General features: G+C 58.9%; 8 protein-coding genes across 8 annotated transcripts in view; 4 read left to right on the top strand and 4 right to left on the bottom strand.

Moving 5' to 3' along the window:
* Window positions 1–219: 219 nt before the first annotated feature.
* On the bottom strand, window positions 220–1,262 carry CHGG_03439 (uncharacterized protein; the record flags this gene model as incomplete). The annotated part of the gene is made up of 3 exons (XM_001229954.1): window positions 220–277; window positions 342–1,031; window positions 1,093–1,262. 3 exons carry the CDS (start codon window positions 1,260–1,262, stop codon window positions 220–222), a joined length of 918 nt encoding a protein of 305 aa, XP_001229955.1.
* A 330-nt stretch (window positions 1,263–1,592) lies between these two features.
* CHGG_03438 (uncharacterized protein) lies at window positions 1,593–2,910 on the top strand (the record flags this gene model as incomplete). Its single annotated transcript, XM_001229953.1, has 2 exons — window positions 1,593–1,871; window positions 1,945–2,910. 2 exons carry the CDS (start codon window positions 1,593–1,595, stop codon window positions 2,908–2,910), a joined length of 1,245 nt encoding a protein of 414 aa, XP_001229954.1.
* A 457-nt stretch (window positions 2,911–3,367) lies between these two features.
* On the bottom strand, window positions 3,368–4,334 carry CHGG_03437 (uncharacterized protein; the record flags this gene model as incomplete). Its single annotated transcript, XM_001229952.1, has 3 exons — window positions 3,368–3,938; window positions 4,009–4,123; window positions 4,184–4,334. 3 exons carry the CDS (start codon window positions 4,332–4,334, stop codon window positions 3,368–3,370), a joined length of 837 nt encoding a protein of 278 aa, XP_001229953.1.
* An 884-nt stretch (window positions 4,335–5,218) lies between these two features.
* Window positions 5,219–7,693, bottom strand: CHGG_03436 (uncharacterized protein; the record flags this gene model as incomplete). Its single annotated transcript, XM_001229951.1, has 6 exons — window positions 5,219–5,895; window positions 5,957–6,069; window positions 6,119–6,374; window positions 6,431–6,521; window positions 6,627–7,379; window positions 7,442–7,693. 6 exons carry the CDS (start codon window positions 7,691–7,693, stop codon window positions 5,219–5,221), a joined length of 2,142 nt encoding a protein of 713 aa, XP_001229952.1.
* A 726-nt stretch (window positions 7,694–8,419) lies between these two features.
* On the top strand, window positions 8,420–9,415 carry CHGG_03435 (uncharacterized protein; the record flags this gene model as incomplete). The annotated part of the gene is made up of 1 exon (XM_001229950.1): window positions 8,420–9,415. One exon carries the CDS (start codon window positions 8,420–8,422, stop codon window positions 9,413–9,415), a length of 996 nt encoding a protein of 331 aa, XP_001229951.1.
* Window positions 9,416–9,727: 312 nt separating this feature from the next.
* On the bottom strand, window positions 9,728–11,383 carry CHGG_03434 (uncharacterized protein; the record flags this gene model as incomplete). Its single annotated transcript, XM_001229949.1, has 2 exons — window positions 9,728–11,027; window positions 11,082–11,383. 2 exons carry the CDS (start codon window positions 11,381–11,383, stop codon window positions 9,728–9,730), a joined length of 1,602 nt encoding a protein of 533 aa, XP_001229950.1.
* A 1,021-nt stretch (window positions 11,384–12,404) lies between these two features.
* Window positions 12,405–13,585, top strand: CHGG_03433 (uncharacterized protein; the record flags this gene model as incomplete). The annotated part of the gene is made up of 2 exons (XM_001229948.1): window positions 12,405–12,695; window positions 12,764–13,585. The coding sequence occupies 2 exons, from the start codon at window positions 12,405–12,407 to the stop codon at window positions 13,583–13,585; spliced, it is 1,113 nt and encodes a 370-aa protein (XP_001229949.1).
* A 469-nt stretch (window positions 13,586–14,054) lies between these two features.
* Window positions 14,055–15,811, top strand: part of CHGG_03432 (uncharacterized protein) — a gene marked incomplete at both ends in the record, with an annotated part of 2,189 nt that continues 432 nt past the window's right edge. Inside the window, one exon of the mRNA XM_001229947.1 lies at window positions 14,055–15,785. Coding sequence (XP_001229948.1) covers window positions 14,055–15,785 — 1,731 coding nt within the window. The remainder of the gene's footprint in view (window positions 15,786–15,811) is intronic.

Below are 15,811 nucleotides of genomic sequence, written 5' to 3'. Positions count from 1 at the left end.
CAGCGATGTCTCTTTCACACGCCTGCTTGTCATCCAATCTTTCGATTTGGAGGATTGACTCTGAGCTTATGTAGGCAGTATCATCCCTCTTACTAGGTAGTGAGTGGTACTGCGTTACGGGAAAATCGTAGGGCGCAGAAGGGTAGAAATATACACCCTCGTTACACCAGGACATAGATCCCCCATGGGTATTTCTAACCGCAACCTATACTGTAAGGATCATTTTCGGCCGCCCGCATCATCCTTCCATCCAACCTCATCCCCGAGCACCAACTCACTATGTAATCAATTCCAATCCCCCATACGTCTCCTCCACCGCCCCCCTCTCCCTCTCCAAAAACCCCTCCAACGTGCCCATCTCCACGCCCCAACTCCTCACCCTCCCCACATCCACCGGCGCCGCCTCTTTCAAATCCAACTGCCCACTCAAAAACACCTCCACCCCCTTCCTCTCCTCCACCTCCTCCTCCCGCAAATACCGCCCCCTCACCCCCCTCCCCACCACCCCCGCCAACACCGCCAACACCTCCCCCACGGCCCTCACCTCCCCCGCCAAATCCACCACCTGCCCATGGAACCGCCCCGGCGCCCGAAACGCCGCCACCGCAAACTGCGCGATGTCGTCCGGGTCGATCAGCGCCAGCGGCGTGTCGGGCCGCAGCGCCAGCGTGAACTCCCCCGTGGCCGACGCCCCCGGGAACAGGCGGTCGACGTTGGGCCGGACGAGGTTGGTCATGAAGAAGGCCGGGCGGAGAATCGTCCAGACGGGGATGCCCGCGCTGCGGGTTGCGGTTTCGATGTGCCGCTTGGAGGCGCGCGCGAGGGCCGGCAGGCTGGTGGGGTCCGTGGTGGGCAGCGGGATGCTCGAGCTGTAGACGACGTGGTGGATGTGGGCGGCGAGCGCGAGGCGGAGGAGGGTTTGGGCTTGGTTGCAGGTTCGAGGGGGATGTCGTGGCAGGGGTGGGGGTACAGGGTTGAGGAAGAGCATTTGGCAGCCGGTGAGGCTGTGGGCAAGGGCGGCTTCGTTGTTCCTACGGGGGGGTGGTGTTAGTTGGGTTCTTGGAGGGTGGAAGTCGGGTTTGGGTGACGTACCAGTCACCAGGGGTGGTTTCAACGCCGATGGACTGGAGGGACTGGGCAGCTGGTGAGCTTGGGTCTCTCACGGTGGTATGCACACCCCAACCGATGGCTCGGAGGCGGTGAGCGAGCCGTCCGCCTTGAGCTCCGGTGGCACCACAAACGAATACCGTGGGATTCGTCATTGTGGAGGAGGGTTTACGCTGAGACTAGGGATCGGATGTGGATTCAAGTAGATACTTGACTTTTAAAGTACAAGATCAGTGAGCTCTGAGGGCAGTAGTAGCTTTTTTATTATGACACCAGAATGTGCAGAACATGGGTAACACAGTTTTGCGTCAACCATCATGGCAGCAAGAAGAGGAAGTCCGCCTGGGGGTCCACAGAATCCATTTCGCCATTGTCATGTTCCTACCTACCCTGTCAGGTAAGAGTGAGGCTGTCAGCGGTTATAACCATACCCTGTCAGTTGACATTGTGGCTTTAAATTTGTCAGCGATCGGAATTCCGCCAATATGGCGGACAACCGCCAACAACACCACCCGCACATTTTGAGGCGTGGATTTCCATTTCCCACCCCCCTTTCTTTTCGCCCCCGCCGCGCAGTGTTCATGCCTTCGAAGCAACGCTGCCTGAAAAACAAAGGAACGAAACGAAATGCTCGTGTCCCGGTCGGCGCTAGAACGGGGGAAGCCCCCGCCGCGGCGCAAGTCATGCGCTGCTTGCATCCGGGCGAAACGGCGCTGCAACCTCGCACAACCGACATGCTCAAGATGCTCTCATCGAATGGTTCAGTGTGTTTATCCTTCGGGCCAAGTCGATAGACCAAGCCATGGCCGCCTCGGCGCCGAACTTGTTCCCTTTGAGGCGAGAAGCGGCACGGTAGCCGAACAGACAGTACAGACTGGAAACTGTCTCCCGAATCTTGACATATTTCCGCGAGTCGACTATGATTTTGACATGGGGGCATTGGACTTTCTGTTGGACACCCCAGCTATTCCCAACCAGCTCAACCGATCCCCCCTAGCCACCACTACCACGATCGACCATTTCCCCAGCCTCCCCCTGAGTCCACTGACACCCAGGCCCCTCTTCCCGGCCATGGCTTCAAAAACACCCGGCTTCTCTGGCTTCCACATCAGCTACCAGCGCCTGCAATACGTGCTCGAGGCGCTCATGAACGCGCCCAAGCAGATGGCTCACGAGAACGCGCTGCCCTGGTGTCACCCGCAGCTATACCGCGACGCAACACCCCGCGCCATGCAGGACGCGCAGGCCTGTAGTGCACTCTACGCCGCGCGGAACCGCGCCAACGCCGCCGCCGTGCGCCGGATCGTCGAGGCCCGCGTCGCGGACCTCATCGCCACCCTACCACCCCTCCCCCCTGCCACAGACACAACAGAACCAACACCACCACCACCACCACCACCGGAGACAGCGACCCAAATCCCCACGGCCGCGCCCAGCCCGCTCGAGACGCTCGCGCGCGCCCACGCCCTCATCCTGTACCAGGTCATGCAACTCTTCGACGGCGACCCGGCCGCGCGCGCCGCCGCCGAAAACACCATGCCGTACCTGGACGTCATGGTCAAGGCGCTGGCACCGATCGCCGCCGAGGACCAGCCCGGGCCGTTTCTGCCGGAGGAGGCCCCAAGACGGTGGTGGTGGGGGTGGGGGTGGGCGGCCGCAGCTGCCGCTGTATCCGCTGGCGGGCACGCGCGCGTTCTGGGAGGAGTGGATTGTGCGGGAGTCGGCGAGGCGGACGGTGTTGTTGATGAAGGTGCTGTGGTTGTTGTATCGGTTGTTGCGGACGGCGGGACCGATCTATTGTGATAAGAATGTGCGTGGGCCGTTGAGGTTTACGGCGTCGGCGCATCTGTGGCAGGCGACGGACGCGGTGGAGTTTGCGCTGGCCTGGGGGCAGAGGAAGCATTATGTCGTGGCGAACGGGGGGCTGGTGGATATCCTGGCTGAGGCAGAGCCGGAGGATATTGATCAGTATGGTCGGATTATGCTGACGGCTTTGTTGGGCGCTGATGAGGTGAAGGGGTGGTTTATCAGTAAGGGTGGCATGTTGTAGGCTGGTCGGGGCTAAGCTTGTGAGTACATGTATAAGCGGATGAAGGGAGCTTTTATTGCACGTCGACTACCTCTGGATGTGGCTTGTCTAGGTACCTAAACACCGGAGAGATGCCTCTGCTACCCCTTACTGCCCTACACGACTTCGAACTGACTCCAAACCTCCCGACACCCCTTTTCATTCACCAAGCCCCCAGAACCCCAACAACCCCTAAGCCGCAGTCACCAAGAACCGATCAAACCACCTCACCGCCTGCAAAAACGCCTCCTCCTTCGCATACTTCTGCTGCGCATCCGCCAGATCCACCCGCACACCAAACCCATGCTGCGTACCCGAATACAAATTCACCTGATACGGCTTGCCCGTGCCCAACAGCGCCTTCTCCGCCGCGGCCCTCGCCTCCGCATTAAAAAGCGTATCCTGATCCGCCGCCGCAACGGCCACCGGCCCCGCCACCGCGGCCGCAATCTCCTCCTCGCTCAACAAACTCGGATGCGCCGCGTACGCCACATCCACCGCACCCTCCCCGTCCGCCAGCTGGCGGAACGAGTACCGCCCGCCGAAGCAGTACCCCGTGGCGGCGAGGCGGGTCGCCTTCAGCTCGGTGCGCAGGTAGGCGGCCGCCGCGGCGATGATGGGGTCCGTGACGGCCGGCTCGTGCTTGGCTAGGAACTCGGTCGTGTTGAACCCCGGCACGTTGATGTCGCCGGGCGCGGGCGAGCCTTGGAAGAGGTCCGGGACCAGGGTCAGGTAGCCGGCGCGCGCGAAACTGTCGGCGAGGCTCGTGAGGTGGGGGGAGGGGGGTGTCAGTGGATGTTTGGGTACAGGGGAGGGGGGAGGGGGTCACGGACAGCTTGTTCTCGGCGAGGGCTAGGCCGAAGACGTCGGTTAGGAAGAGGATGGCGCTGCCGGCTCGGGCCTTGGTGCGCGGGTCCTTTGCGTCGGGCTCGGCGATGTAGAGGGTGACTGGGCGGTGGGTTAGTGAGGCGTCAATGTTGCGCAGGGGTCAGTGGTGGCTGAACGTACTGTTGTTGTGCGTAACCTCCTTGCCCAGGGGCTCGCCCGTGTGGGCAACGATGGATGCGTCGACGCTCTGGCAGGCGCTGGGCTTCCCGAGGCAGCCAGCCACCGCCCCTCCGGCGAGGAGCAGGGCGTTTGAGAGAGTCGAGGTGCGCATATTGCTAAGTTCTTTGCTTTGTTATCGCTCAAGAAGGTTGATGCAGAAGAGAGATGGGGTCGAGGAGATGGGTCGGGGAGATGAGTTGACACGGATAATGCTTTACCGATGCCGGGTCGTCTCGTCCAATTTATGCATCCCTCTCCCGGTTTGGTTATAGCTGCCGGTGCCTGTTACGCCATTGCTCCCTTGTCTATCCGCAGGATCGCCGGTATTGCACCGGCAGAGCTTAACTAATCGCATCCTGGTTCAATGTGACGCTGCATACTTGCCTAATAGGGTGCGATCAGTGATAATTACCCGTTATAGAGAGTCCGATATCCCCTGGCTGCTGTTCCATTGCATGTTGCTTTGTAATCGCCACCAGAGTGGGGGATGTCGTCCGAACTTCTGGGTTGTGCCACTCTGTGAACCTGTATGTCCCAGCTTTGTTGGCAACGAGGGACGGGGCTGCTTATTTTCGCCCGGATTTTGACGGGAGTAGTCGGGGTTAAGTCCAACTCCCTGTGCGTCCCGGGGGCATGGACTACGACCTCGTCACCATGTAGGAGCCGTCCCCGGTGTTAGTGGCCCGGCCGGAGCTAGGTCCGGTCAACAACGGTAGGCCCCCAGCAAAACATCGTTCATCGAGGTCTAAATACCAAGCCTGTTCTATGGGTTAACGCCAATGTCCAAACATTATACCGCCGACCGCCATGGAGGTAGCAGGCAGCCCAGACTGACTCTAGGCCATGGAGTCTCCAAGAACCCACGGCAGACCAACCGCCCAGCCATATACAGACATCACTGCTCAAGCAAGGGACGCCCCCAACACCGCGCGCCAGCCACCACCCACCCATCATGGTCTCATCATAACCCACTACCGCCACCCACCACCTGGTCCATTACACCTCCTCGCCCGCAACCTCCTCATACCCACCCGCTCGCCTCGCCCCACCACCCCTCAAAATCTCCATCACCGCGGGACTCTCATACATCTCCGTATAATTCACCGGCTGCCCACCCAGCACCGCAGCGCCAGTCTCGCGCCTCCCAAACACCGGCGCCGGATCACACCAAAAGTCCTTACAATTCGCCAAGCACCCCTTGCTAAACGGATTGCGGTTGCCCCCCCTACGCCGCCCCCCACCAGCAGCCGCACCCCTGCCCCGTGCGGTCTGCATAAAAGTATCCACGCCCAGCAGCCGCCCCCAATGCTTGAGGATGCCACCATGCCTGTGACCGTGGCCGTGACCGTGGCCGCCTGGGGGACCGTGGGGGCCGACGTCGGCGCCGGAGGGCGGGGCGGCGGAGGCCGGGTCGAGCGGGGCGCCGGTGGAAGTGAAGGCGCTGGCGAGGGAGGCCGGGGCGCGCGTGTTGACCCCGAACATGTTCTCGTAGGTGGTCATGGCGCGCGAGACTTGGATGAACTGCACGAAGAGCAGCATGGAGACCCAGGTGAGTTGGAGGGAGGCCCAAATGGCGAGGAGGAGGCTGTAGGCGTCGGTGTTGATAACGCGGCAGAGGGCAGGGGAGAGCACGTTGCAATCGTCGGAGGCGTTGGGGGTGAGGGAGGAGAAATCTGGGGGCGATGGTTAGTTGGTTGTGGTTGGGGTAAGAAAATAAGGGGCAGGTAGACAAACATCGGTGGGTCAGGACATCGTAGGATAGGACGCCGAGCGTTAGGTTGATCAGGTAGAGGAAGAAGTGGCGGTGGTTGTTGACACCGACGCAGTTATAGACCCACGGGCAGTGACTGTCAAACTGTTAGCGCACACCCATAAACGCTGCCCGAAGTCACTTACTGGTCATGCTTGGCCACGCAGCGTTGGCACCTGCGGCAGTGCTTGCTCCGGAGCGGTGTCCGAATCATGCACGTCACGCAAAAATGGGCTTCATCGTACTTCCACTGGCTGATCAAGTCGTCAATGACGGCTTTTTGTTCGGCGATGCCGTTGAGCTTGGGCACAAAACCAGGGTCGTCCACCATGGCCCTAGTGTAGAAGAAGCCAGTGAGTGAAAGCGCAGCGGCAAACACAAAGTTCCACAGCCATGTTCCCTCTGCCGCATTTCGTCAGTGGCTCAAGCCATGAACACTTTTCTGCAGGAAAACCTACCATCTCCGAACGCCGTGCCGGGAAGGATTACAAAGAACCAGTTTAACCCCGCGAAGAAGAGCGACGCTGCAAAAATACCCGCCATCCAAGGCTAATGGACGGTCAGCTTCGTTCCAAGGACATAAATCGTAGAACTTACCGTCTTCTCAAACTGTCGCATATCCGGCGGAGCATACGCAAGTAGCTGCTGGCCCACCCATTGCACGGTGTACGCAGCCAAGAGACCGAACGGAACACCCGCGTAGACAGGTAAAGACGAGAAGAGAAATATAGTCCCCCAAACGAGCAAAAACGGCCACAGGAAGAAGAACTTGGTCGTGAAACCCCGCCTGTCCTTCAACAAGTAGCTCGCACCAGGCCAGCTGGGGACAATGGCGTTTCCATCCTCGTCATAACCGCACTCATACAGGGCCTTGTGCCAGGCGCCCGCCGTGTTCAGCTCTCTCGCGGTGATGGACGGTGTTTTCCCCGTTGTTGTCTTGGCGAATCGGTCCGCTCCGTACTCGATAATCTTTTGAATGCAGCCAGCGCTGCCTTTGACCAGTGCCCAGTGTAGCGCTGTAAACCCCTGCTCGTCCTTCGCATGGACGCTGGCTCCCCACCTCAAGAAGGCGTCGACGCAGGCTGGGTATCCCTTATAAGCGGCCCACATCAACCCCGTGTGGCCGTAGGAATCTTCGACGTCGACCGGGATGCCCTGGTGGAGCAGCAAGATGATCAGAAGGAGGTTGCCGTTAAAGGTGCTGATGTGTAACGTGTTGTAGCCCTGGGCGTCGGTAATCAGGGGGTCGGCGCCGTGTTGGAGGAGCAGGTGGACGGTGTAGTAGTGGCAGCGCTGGGCAGCCCACTGCAGGGGCGTCGCAACGCTTTCCCCACCCTTCTTGTTCATCGGCGCCCCGCGCTCGATCAGGAATTTGCACATGGCATATTGGTTGTTAATCGCGGCCCACTAGCGAGGGAGCTGTTAGTGGGAGTCCAAAGTGCTGGGATAGACTGGACGTGGGTACGCACATGTAACGGGGTGATCCCCTCGTCATCGGTGTAGGTCGCATCGTAGTCGCTATTCTCGAACAGCTTCTCCATGCCGGCAAGATCCCCCACCCGTGCCATCTGCATAATATCGTTCTGGCTCGAGTTGTCCGGCATGTTCCCAAGCTCCACCTCATTGTTTAGCTTCGGCGTTGCGGTTTCTGATTTGGAGGGCGGCTGAGTCGGCGCGCCGTTCGCGGATGGTGGCCCGGAGTCATCATGTTGATGCGCCATGGTCGATGGGCGCTGGCGACCTGAGGTCTGGAATTAAAAGTCTGAAATCGCTTGCGGCGGTAGTCGTGTGCTTGGTTCGTAGATCGGATGGGCTTACGGCAGAAGCGGAACGAGAGGAAACTAGGACTCTAGAGGGGGGTAGGTATTAGGCGAAAAGAATCACAGCATGTCGAGTTTCAACTGTGCCTGTTGCGGCCAACGATTGTTTCACTGGGGCCAAAAAGGGCCACCGTTGGGAGTGTTGAGAGACCAGAAGAGCGACCTTGCGGCGAGGCGTCTTCTCTGCGGAATGGTAAATATTTCAGCAGCAAAGACCCTGGCAAGAGATTCAGCGCCGTCTTACCCGCGTTGACCAACCCAAAACGAGCGGTGCAGAGCGAGGCTGAGCCACCGATCCTCAGGTGGAGGAGATCTGATTCGTCTGATGGAAACTGCCGCGCCGTTGCAGGGCTGAGACCCACTGGCGCGTCCCAGCTCAAGTCTTGGCGAGCCTGGGAACGGCGACGTAACCAACAAATCCACAGCTAAAATTCCATGATCCGATCCGGTGACGATCGGATCATAATGGCCCGATAATTCGATTACCGGAGCCATCACAACCCGTCCCACGCTAGAGCAGAACCGGAGTACAAGACGGCCGATTTTCTTGCGCCGTCGCCGACTTCAATTCTTCAATCGCACTCTCCCTTTGACACACTACTTCAACCTGTCCACAAGCCAGCGACAATGACGGCGCTCGACACACTCAAAGCCGCCTTCGAGGCATCGCTCACCCCCTCGCCGACCGTCATCACAATCGGCCTAGCCATTGTGCTCTTCCTCCCCGTCCTCCTCCACCTCCTCTTCTCGGCAACAACCCCATACACGACCCTCCCGTCTGTCCTCCTCATCGGCCCATCCGGCGCAGGCAAGACCGCTCTCCTCACCCTCTTCGAACGCGGGCCCCTATACACCCCCGACCAACCCACTTCCACCGACAAACCATCCGTCTCCACGCCCGTCGCCAGAACCCACACCTCACAAGTCCCCTCCACCGTTGAGCTCGCCGTCTCCACCGACAACAAAAACACCACCAACTCCACCACCTACCGCACCGACCTCGACGCCGCAGGCGCCACGGCCAAAAAATTCCTCCTCGTCGACACCCCGGGCCACCCCAAACTGCGCGGGCACGCCCTCTCCCAACTTTCCTCCTCTTCCCCCACCATCACCCCCTCCACCATCTCAGCCACCTCCTCCGAAACGCACAAATCCAAGCTCAAAGCGCTCGTCTTCGTCGCCGACGCCGCCGCCCTCGCCGATCCCGACAGCGGCGCGCTAGCCTCGACCGCCGAATACCTCTACGAAGTCCTGTTGGCACTGCAGCGGCGCTTCCACAGCCGGAGCGGCTCGCGCGCGCCCGCGAGCGTGCCCGTGCTGGTGGCGGCGAATAAATTGGATTTATTTACGGCGTTGCCGGCGGCGTTGGTGAAGAGCCATTTGGAGGGGGAGTTGACGCGGATTAGGAAGGCGCGGAGCAAGGGGTTGTTGAGTACGGAGGAGGGGGAGGGGGAGGGTGCGGTGGAGGAGGGTGAGGGGTGGTTGGGGGCGTATGGGACGGAGAGGTTTAGTTTTAAGGAGATGATGGAGTTTGATGTGGAGGTGGAGGTGATTGGGGGGAATGTGCTTGGGGAGGGGCCGGGAGCGGATAAGTGGTGGAACTGGATTGGGGAGAGGGTTTAATTTACTAGAGGATGATGGGTTGTATAGAAGGCGGACTTGCTTGCTTGCTTGAGGGTGCGCAGGTGTGTGATCAGAAGCTGTAATGAGATAGATGGCGTATCTACTATTAATGGGTATAACAATCCAGATACCTTCCCCCCCATTTGCACGGGTTGAGCCCTTTCTATGCCGACATGCTACGCTAGGCCCAGCAACGCTTCCCAAGCCAACCAACCGTGGACGTTGAGTCCCGGTTCCCATCTCTAATCGCCTCAAATGCTCACAGCAGAATAAACCCGGAGATCAATCTTCATCCATCTCACCTTGGACGGCCTAAGACTTCTGCCTCACCATCCAAGTCAATAAATCCACCTTAGTCACAACCGCCACGGGCTTGGAGCCCCCGCTCTCATCCTTCTCCGTGACCACCGCGGCACTGTTCCACTCCAGGAACCGGCTCAGCGCAGACAGCGGGCTGTCGCGGGTAATCTCGACAAACTTGCGCTTCTTTCCCTTGAGATCAGACCCAAACCGGCGCGGGTCCGTAACCACCTCGTCGATGCGGCTGAAGTTGAACATGACCTCGCTCACGGGGGTCTGGGGCGTGGCGCGGCCGCGCGAGATGAAGCTGAGCAGGTTGCCCAACGTGACCAGGCCGGCCAGCTTGCCGCCCGTCGGGGTCAGGACGGGCAGCTGGTCGAAGCCCTTGTCGCGCATCGTCTCGATGGCCTCGGAGCACGCGCTGGTGGTGGTGACGGACGACACGGGCTTGAGGCGGAGGGCGCGCACGGTGGCGCCGGCGTAGGCGTCGGCGGCGTCTTGGCTGTGCGTCTTGGGCTGCGGGGGGACGCCCGCGCCGTCAATGTTCTCCGAGTCGTTGGGGAGCAGGCCGTTGGCGGCGAGCCAGTCGTCGTCGGCGAACTTGGAGAGGTAGGATCGGATGCTGTCGGGGAGGACGACGACGATTACGTCGCCCTTGCCGAACCCAAAGTCCTTCACCGCCTTCAGCATGGCCGCCATGGCGCTGCCGGAGGAGCCGCCGACTAGCAAGCCCTCCTCGGCAATCAGCCGCCTGGCGAGCTGGAAAGACTCGCGGTCGTCGGTCTTATACCACTTGTCCACGAGCTCCCGGTCCAGAACATCAGGGATAAAGTCGTACCCGATGCCCTCGACCTTGTACGACACATTTGCCTGCTCTTCATTCAGCGCCTCGGGGAGCGCAAGGATGCTCCCGTGAGGGTCCGCCGCGATAACCTTGACGTTCTTGTCGTGTTTCCTGAGCCCCTTGGCAATACCAGAAATGGTGCCGCCAGTCCCCGCACCGGCAACGACAGCCGTGATTTTGCCGCCGGTTTGCGCCCAGATTTCCTCGGCAGTCCCGAACTCATGCGCGAGTGGGTTGTTCTCGTTCGTATATTGGTCGAGGATGTGCGAGTTGGGGATCTCCTTCAAAAGACGCCTTGCGACACCGATATGGCTTTCGGGTGCGTCCCAGGCGGCCTGGGTAGGGGTGCGGATGATGGTAGCGCCCAGAGCACGGAGGACGGAAACCTTCTCGGCGGACATCTTCTCGGGAAGGGTGATGATGGTCTTGTAACCCTTGATTGCGCCAACGAGCGCAAGGCCGATGCCGCTATTCTTCAAGTCAGAACATGCTACGACCAAAGCTAGACCGATGGATACTTACGTATTACCGCTGGTGGGCTCAATCAGGGTGTCACCAGGCTTGATCCGACCGCTCTTCTCGGCCTCTTCGACCATGCGCAGGGCTATCCTGTCCTTGACGCTCCCACCGGCGTTGAAAAGCTCAACCTTGGCGTACACTTCGGCCTCAATCCCAAGCGACTGCGGGATCTTGTTGAGGCGAACAAGCGGTGTGTTGCCAATCAGCTCGGTGGCTGACATCTTGACGCTGAGCTTGGGCGATTCGAGGATAGGAACTGGCGGCCGCGCCTCGCCCTGGGAAACTTTACCATTCGGAGTGGCCATCGTTCCGAAAATGCTGAGTGTTCGGAGGGGGCGGGAATCGTTCGTTGAGTGTCTTGGATTTGTTCCGCGTTGACTGAAGTCTGCAGGAGGTACTTCGCGGTTCCGAGGCAGCACTTTTGATGGTCTTAAATGTCGTCTGGTACAACTTGATCTTCCGGATTCGTGGCCCCAATGAGCAGCTACGATCCCTAATAAATCGACAATGGCGAAAGAACGGGAGGGAGTGAGGAATTGAGCGTTGGTGGGGGGTGAAAACGGCGTGGAATGTGGGATGTGGGCTCTTGGCTCCACAAGCCGACGGTATGCGCCACCCGGCACTCACCCGAGGCCCCGGGTCCGGCCGCTTTCAGGGGTCTTACGTTGCCAATCGCCCCCCACCCGTAGTTCCAGATCGGTCGGCGCATTCATTGCCTTCTTGGGAGCCAAAAAAGTCTCCCGGGCAGTCGTGTGTCGTATTATGAAGTACCTTTGGGTTCTTTTTGCATCTATTTTGTCGACATTTCTACTAATTGATTCGACTTGCAGGTCCGCCGGTGTTAGTGGCAGGGATGAGCCGGGCAGTATACCATGGAAGCACCTTGAGGGTCAGACTACTCCTGCCCGTGTATCCATGTTTGTCACTCTCACCACCCATTCTTCTATTTGAGGGGAACTGTCCCTCCGCATCCTAAGGAACGAAAGAAGGGTAGAAAACGGGGACATATTTGCGGGAGTGCCTGCAAGGGTTGGGTTGGGGATTGCCATGTTAAAATAGGTAACAATCAATTTTTAAGGATTCAGGAACGAGTCGAAATCCCGGCTACCTACCTACGTTAGAATGTTGCGAGATGTCGTCGAGAGATCTGTGGGGCTCATCTCATGATTGGCATGCGGCGAGCAAGCCGTTCATCGCTTGTCGAGGTCGAGACCACTGACGTCATCATTTCTCTCCCCTCCTTCAGCGATGCACAACACCACATTGACCACATTGACCACAAACCGCGCCAGTCCTCCGCAACTAAATCAACTGGGGGGCCACAAGATGGGCAGAAAGGAGAAAATCGCTCGGTCGATCGTACGGGCGATTGTCCAGACGAACGGGACAAACAGACAACGAAGCACGCTCCTTGCACGGATCCTCGCATTCTTCTCGGCCTTCTTCTCGTTGTATCAACTGCTTCTTCGCAAGATTCGCCCTGCAGATTTTGGAAATCTCCGCCGAAATCATTGGGGGGTCACAGACGATGACTATGTCGAGTCGTTTCAAACTGATGATGGCGGCGCAGAAGAACAGTCCCTCAACGCGATAGGGGACATGGGTTTTTCTGGCTCGGTTAGTCAAAGTGCCTGAGTCGGAGAAAGTTGCTTCACCAATGTGCATATCTGACTAACTTGGATCAGACCTTCTACGCCACCGCCAATCACAAGTATCTCGTCAAGTCCGTACCCCGACATTCCGAGCATTCGTTTTTCCACGAGGATCTCTTGACCCCGTATGTCCAGCACATGGCAGCCCAACCACGTTCCCTCCTGGTCCACGTCTTCGACTTTCTCGCTGTCTCGGGCCCGTCTTTGGGGCGTGTTCTCCGGTCCGCGCCCTCCCATCACATAGTCATGGACAACATTATGTATGGGCGGGAGGAGGCCAAAAAACAAGGGGAGGCAGACTGGGAAAGCTGGGACCTGAAGCCAACGTCGTACTTTTATCCCGAAAGAGACATTGCCGGCGGCGCCCTGACGAGCGAGGCAACCAAGGACCGCCTCGCCGATGACTTCCACGACAAAATTATTCTCAGTCGGGACCAGGCCGAGGACTTCTTTGCCAGCCTCGAAGTAGATTCCAAACTGCTATCCAAGTACAATGCCGTGGATTACTCACTCTTCTTGGTGCGGATGCGAACACCTCAACAAGCGGCCGCATCAGTGCTCCCCCCCGCAGAATCGGCCGCAGTCACTACCAATCCGCCACCGGCCCCGCCTTCCCAACAAAGTTGGAGGACGGGGGTCTCTTCGGCGGATGGCAGGTACCTCTTTCGCGCTTCCATCTTGGATTTCTTCTGGGCCAAGCACAAAGCCCAACCCAAGGTGATGACGCTATTGATCAAGCTCTGGAACACGTTGATAAGCAAACAGGGGCACATGAGTATCACCACAACCCCGGATGAGTACCGGGAACGGTTCCTCAACATGTGCAGGGGTATTGTTGAGATTAGAGAGGAATGAGAGAACCGTACGCTCACTTTTTGCCTTTATTATCGGGAAACTGCTTCTTGACACGCCGGGCCGTGGTTGCAGACTTTACCCGTTCACACTTGCTTTAGGTCTTGCAGAGAACTGCGACCAATTCATACGTCTTTCCTAATAGCAGTCGTTAAGCCAGTGTCTTTGTTACGTCCCGGTACTCGAAGCGCCGTTTCGGATACATCCTTTGAACCTCGGTCGCCGCCGTGGACATTTGTTCAACAACATTCCCTTCGACTACCTCCTAAGTGCGCAAAAGCACAGTACCATTGTGAGTGTTCAACGGTTACCAAGAAGACCCCAAATTTACATATGTCATTTAGTCCAAGTATCCTTTCGCAGTGGCGATCCCGTCCGTCGATCACAACCTCAAACCACCCTCCCAACGGCACCGTCTGGTGGAATTTTCCTACCCAAGAAGGACGTAACAAAGAACACGTCCTTGGTCACCATGGCGTGGGATAGGCCACGAGGACTAAGCGACCCGATACGAGAGATAAGCCGCGAAGACCTCTATACGACCGTACTACGGGCAGGTCGTTCTCGGTCATTGGAACTAGACCGACGCGCGTTCGACCTGGTTCGATTGGCGCCGGCGACGCCGCAAGAATGGGATGACTGGCCTCACGTCTTCCCGCCGCCATCGAGCGACCCCATCCGGCCGGTGAGGATACCCTGGCGAACCCGTACATCCTACCGACCCAACTCGCACCGGCTCCTCGTTTACGCCCTTCACGGCCAGCTGGTCCTGGACCCGATTTTCGTCCGTGTAGCGGCTGTCCGGCAGCGCCAGGAGACCATCATCCGCATGCTTGGTGAGATACAGATGTGGCTGAGCGAAAACCCTGCGGTCCCTCAAACTTCCGTCCAGCGACATATGTACCGGCTCCTTTCTCTGGCTCATATGGTCGTTGAGCCGCCCCGCGACCACGAGGAGACCTCTGTCACTGATGTCCTCGATCGCCAGCGCGCCGTTCACGCAGCGATTTTAGCCTTTGAGGCGGAAAACAACATCCGATATGACGAGACCGGTGTGCCAATAATCCCTCCGCTAGACAACGAAGCCTCGGACCGAGTCAACAGCGATGACCGGTCCTCTCAGATTGTCGCCCGCGCACGTCGAGAGTTTATGAACAACCTCAATAACATTTTGTCGCGCGAGGTAACCGGCAACGACGGGAGCACTGGTCCGACAAATGGAGCCAACAGCAGTCACCGGGACGGTGTTCCTCGGCTCACCGCCACCTACCTCGGTCCCTTCGCAAACGAAGTCAACGGAGTCAATGGGGTCAATGGAGTCAACGGAATCAACAGAGTCAACGGAATCAACGGAGTCAACGGCGGGCAGCTTGTAAATGGAACCAATGGCAGTCATCACGGCAGGAGCGTCACGCACACCATCACCTACAGCAACCCTCCTCCGAATTTGATCAACAGCGGCCGCCGGCCTCCCTTGGCCTCCGGAGCCAATGGCGCCAACGGCATCCATGATAGCCCCATAGCAAACGGGACCCCTGCCACCACGAACGGCATTACCGTCACCACGAGCAGGATCACCGCCGCCATCAACGGGACCACCCCCCATAACAACACCAACGACAATCTCCCGCTCACCGCCCCGATCCAGAGCTGGACCTGGCCCGCCTTCCTCCCCCCAATCCCTGTCCAACGAGAACCACGACCGCACTCACACTCACACTCACACCCATACCCAGACCCTCAACCCCAACGACAACAACCACCACAACCACCACCACCACCACCACCACCACCACAACCACACCCTCAATCACAACCACAACCACGCACCCGGACCCCGCACCCCCTCACCAACTTCCGCCTCAGCACAGCCTTGGCAATCGGAAACTACGACCGCGGATCAGTCGCCGCAAGCGTGAGCGCCGCGGCCGCGTTTCCTGACATTGTCTGGGATCATGGCTTGATGCCAGATAGGGGGTTTGTTGATGAGGGGGGTGGTGGTGGTAGTGAGGGTGGTGGTGAGGGGAGTGGTGGTGGTGGGGGTGGGGGTGATGGGGTTTTGGTTGAGGCTGGTTCGGGTTGGGAGCCTGCTTATGAGGATCATGAGGATCTGGAGCAGGAGTTGGTGACGGAGTGGGATGTGGTGGTTGTGTCGGAGGGGAGGGGAAGGCGGGGAGGGAGAGAGGGAGAGGGGGGGGGGGGAGTGAGTGAGTTGGGGATGAGTGAGTG

This window comes from Chaetomium globosum, genomic scaffold (assembly GCF_000143365.1).
Source record: "Chaetomium globosum CBS 148.51 scaffold_2 genomic scaffold, whole genome shotgun sequence".
Lineage (NCBI taxonomy): Eukaryota > Fungi > Ascomycota > Sordariomycetes > Sordariales > Chaetomiaceae > Chaetomium > Chaetomium globosum.
This window is presented reverse-complemented; position numbering and strand designations above follow the sequence as displayed.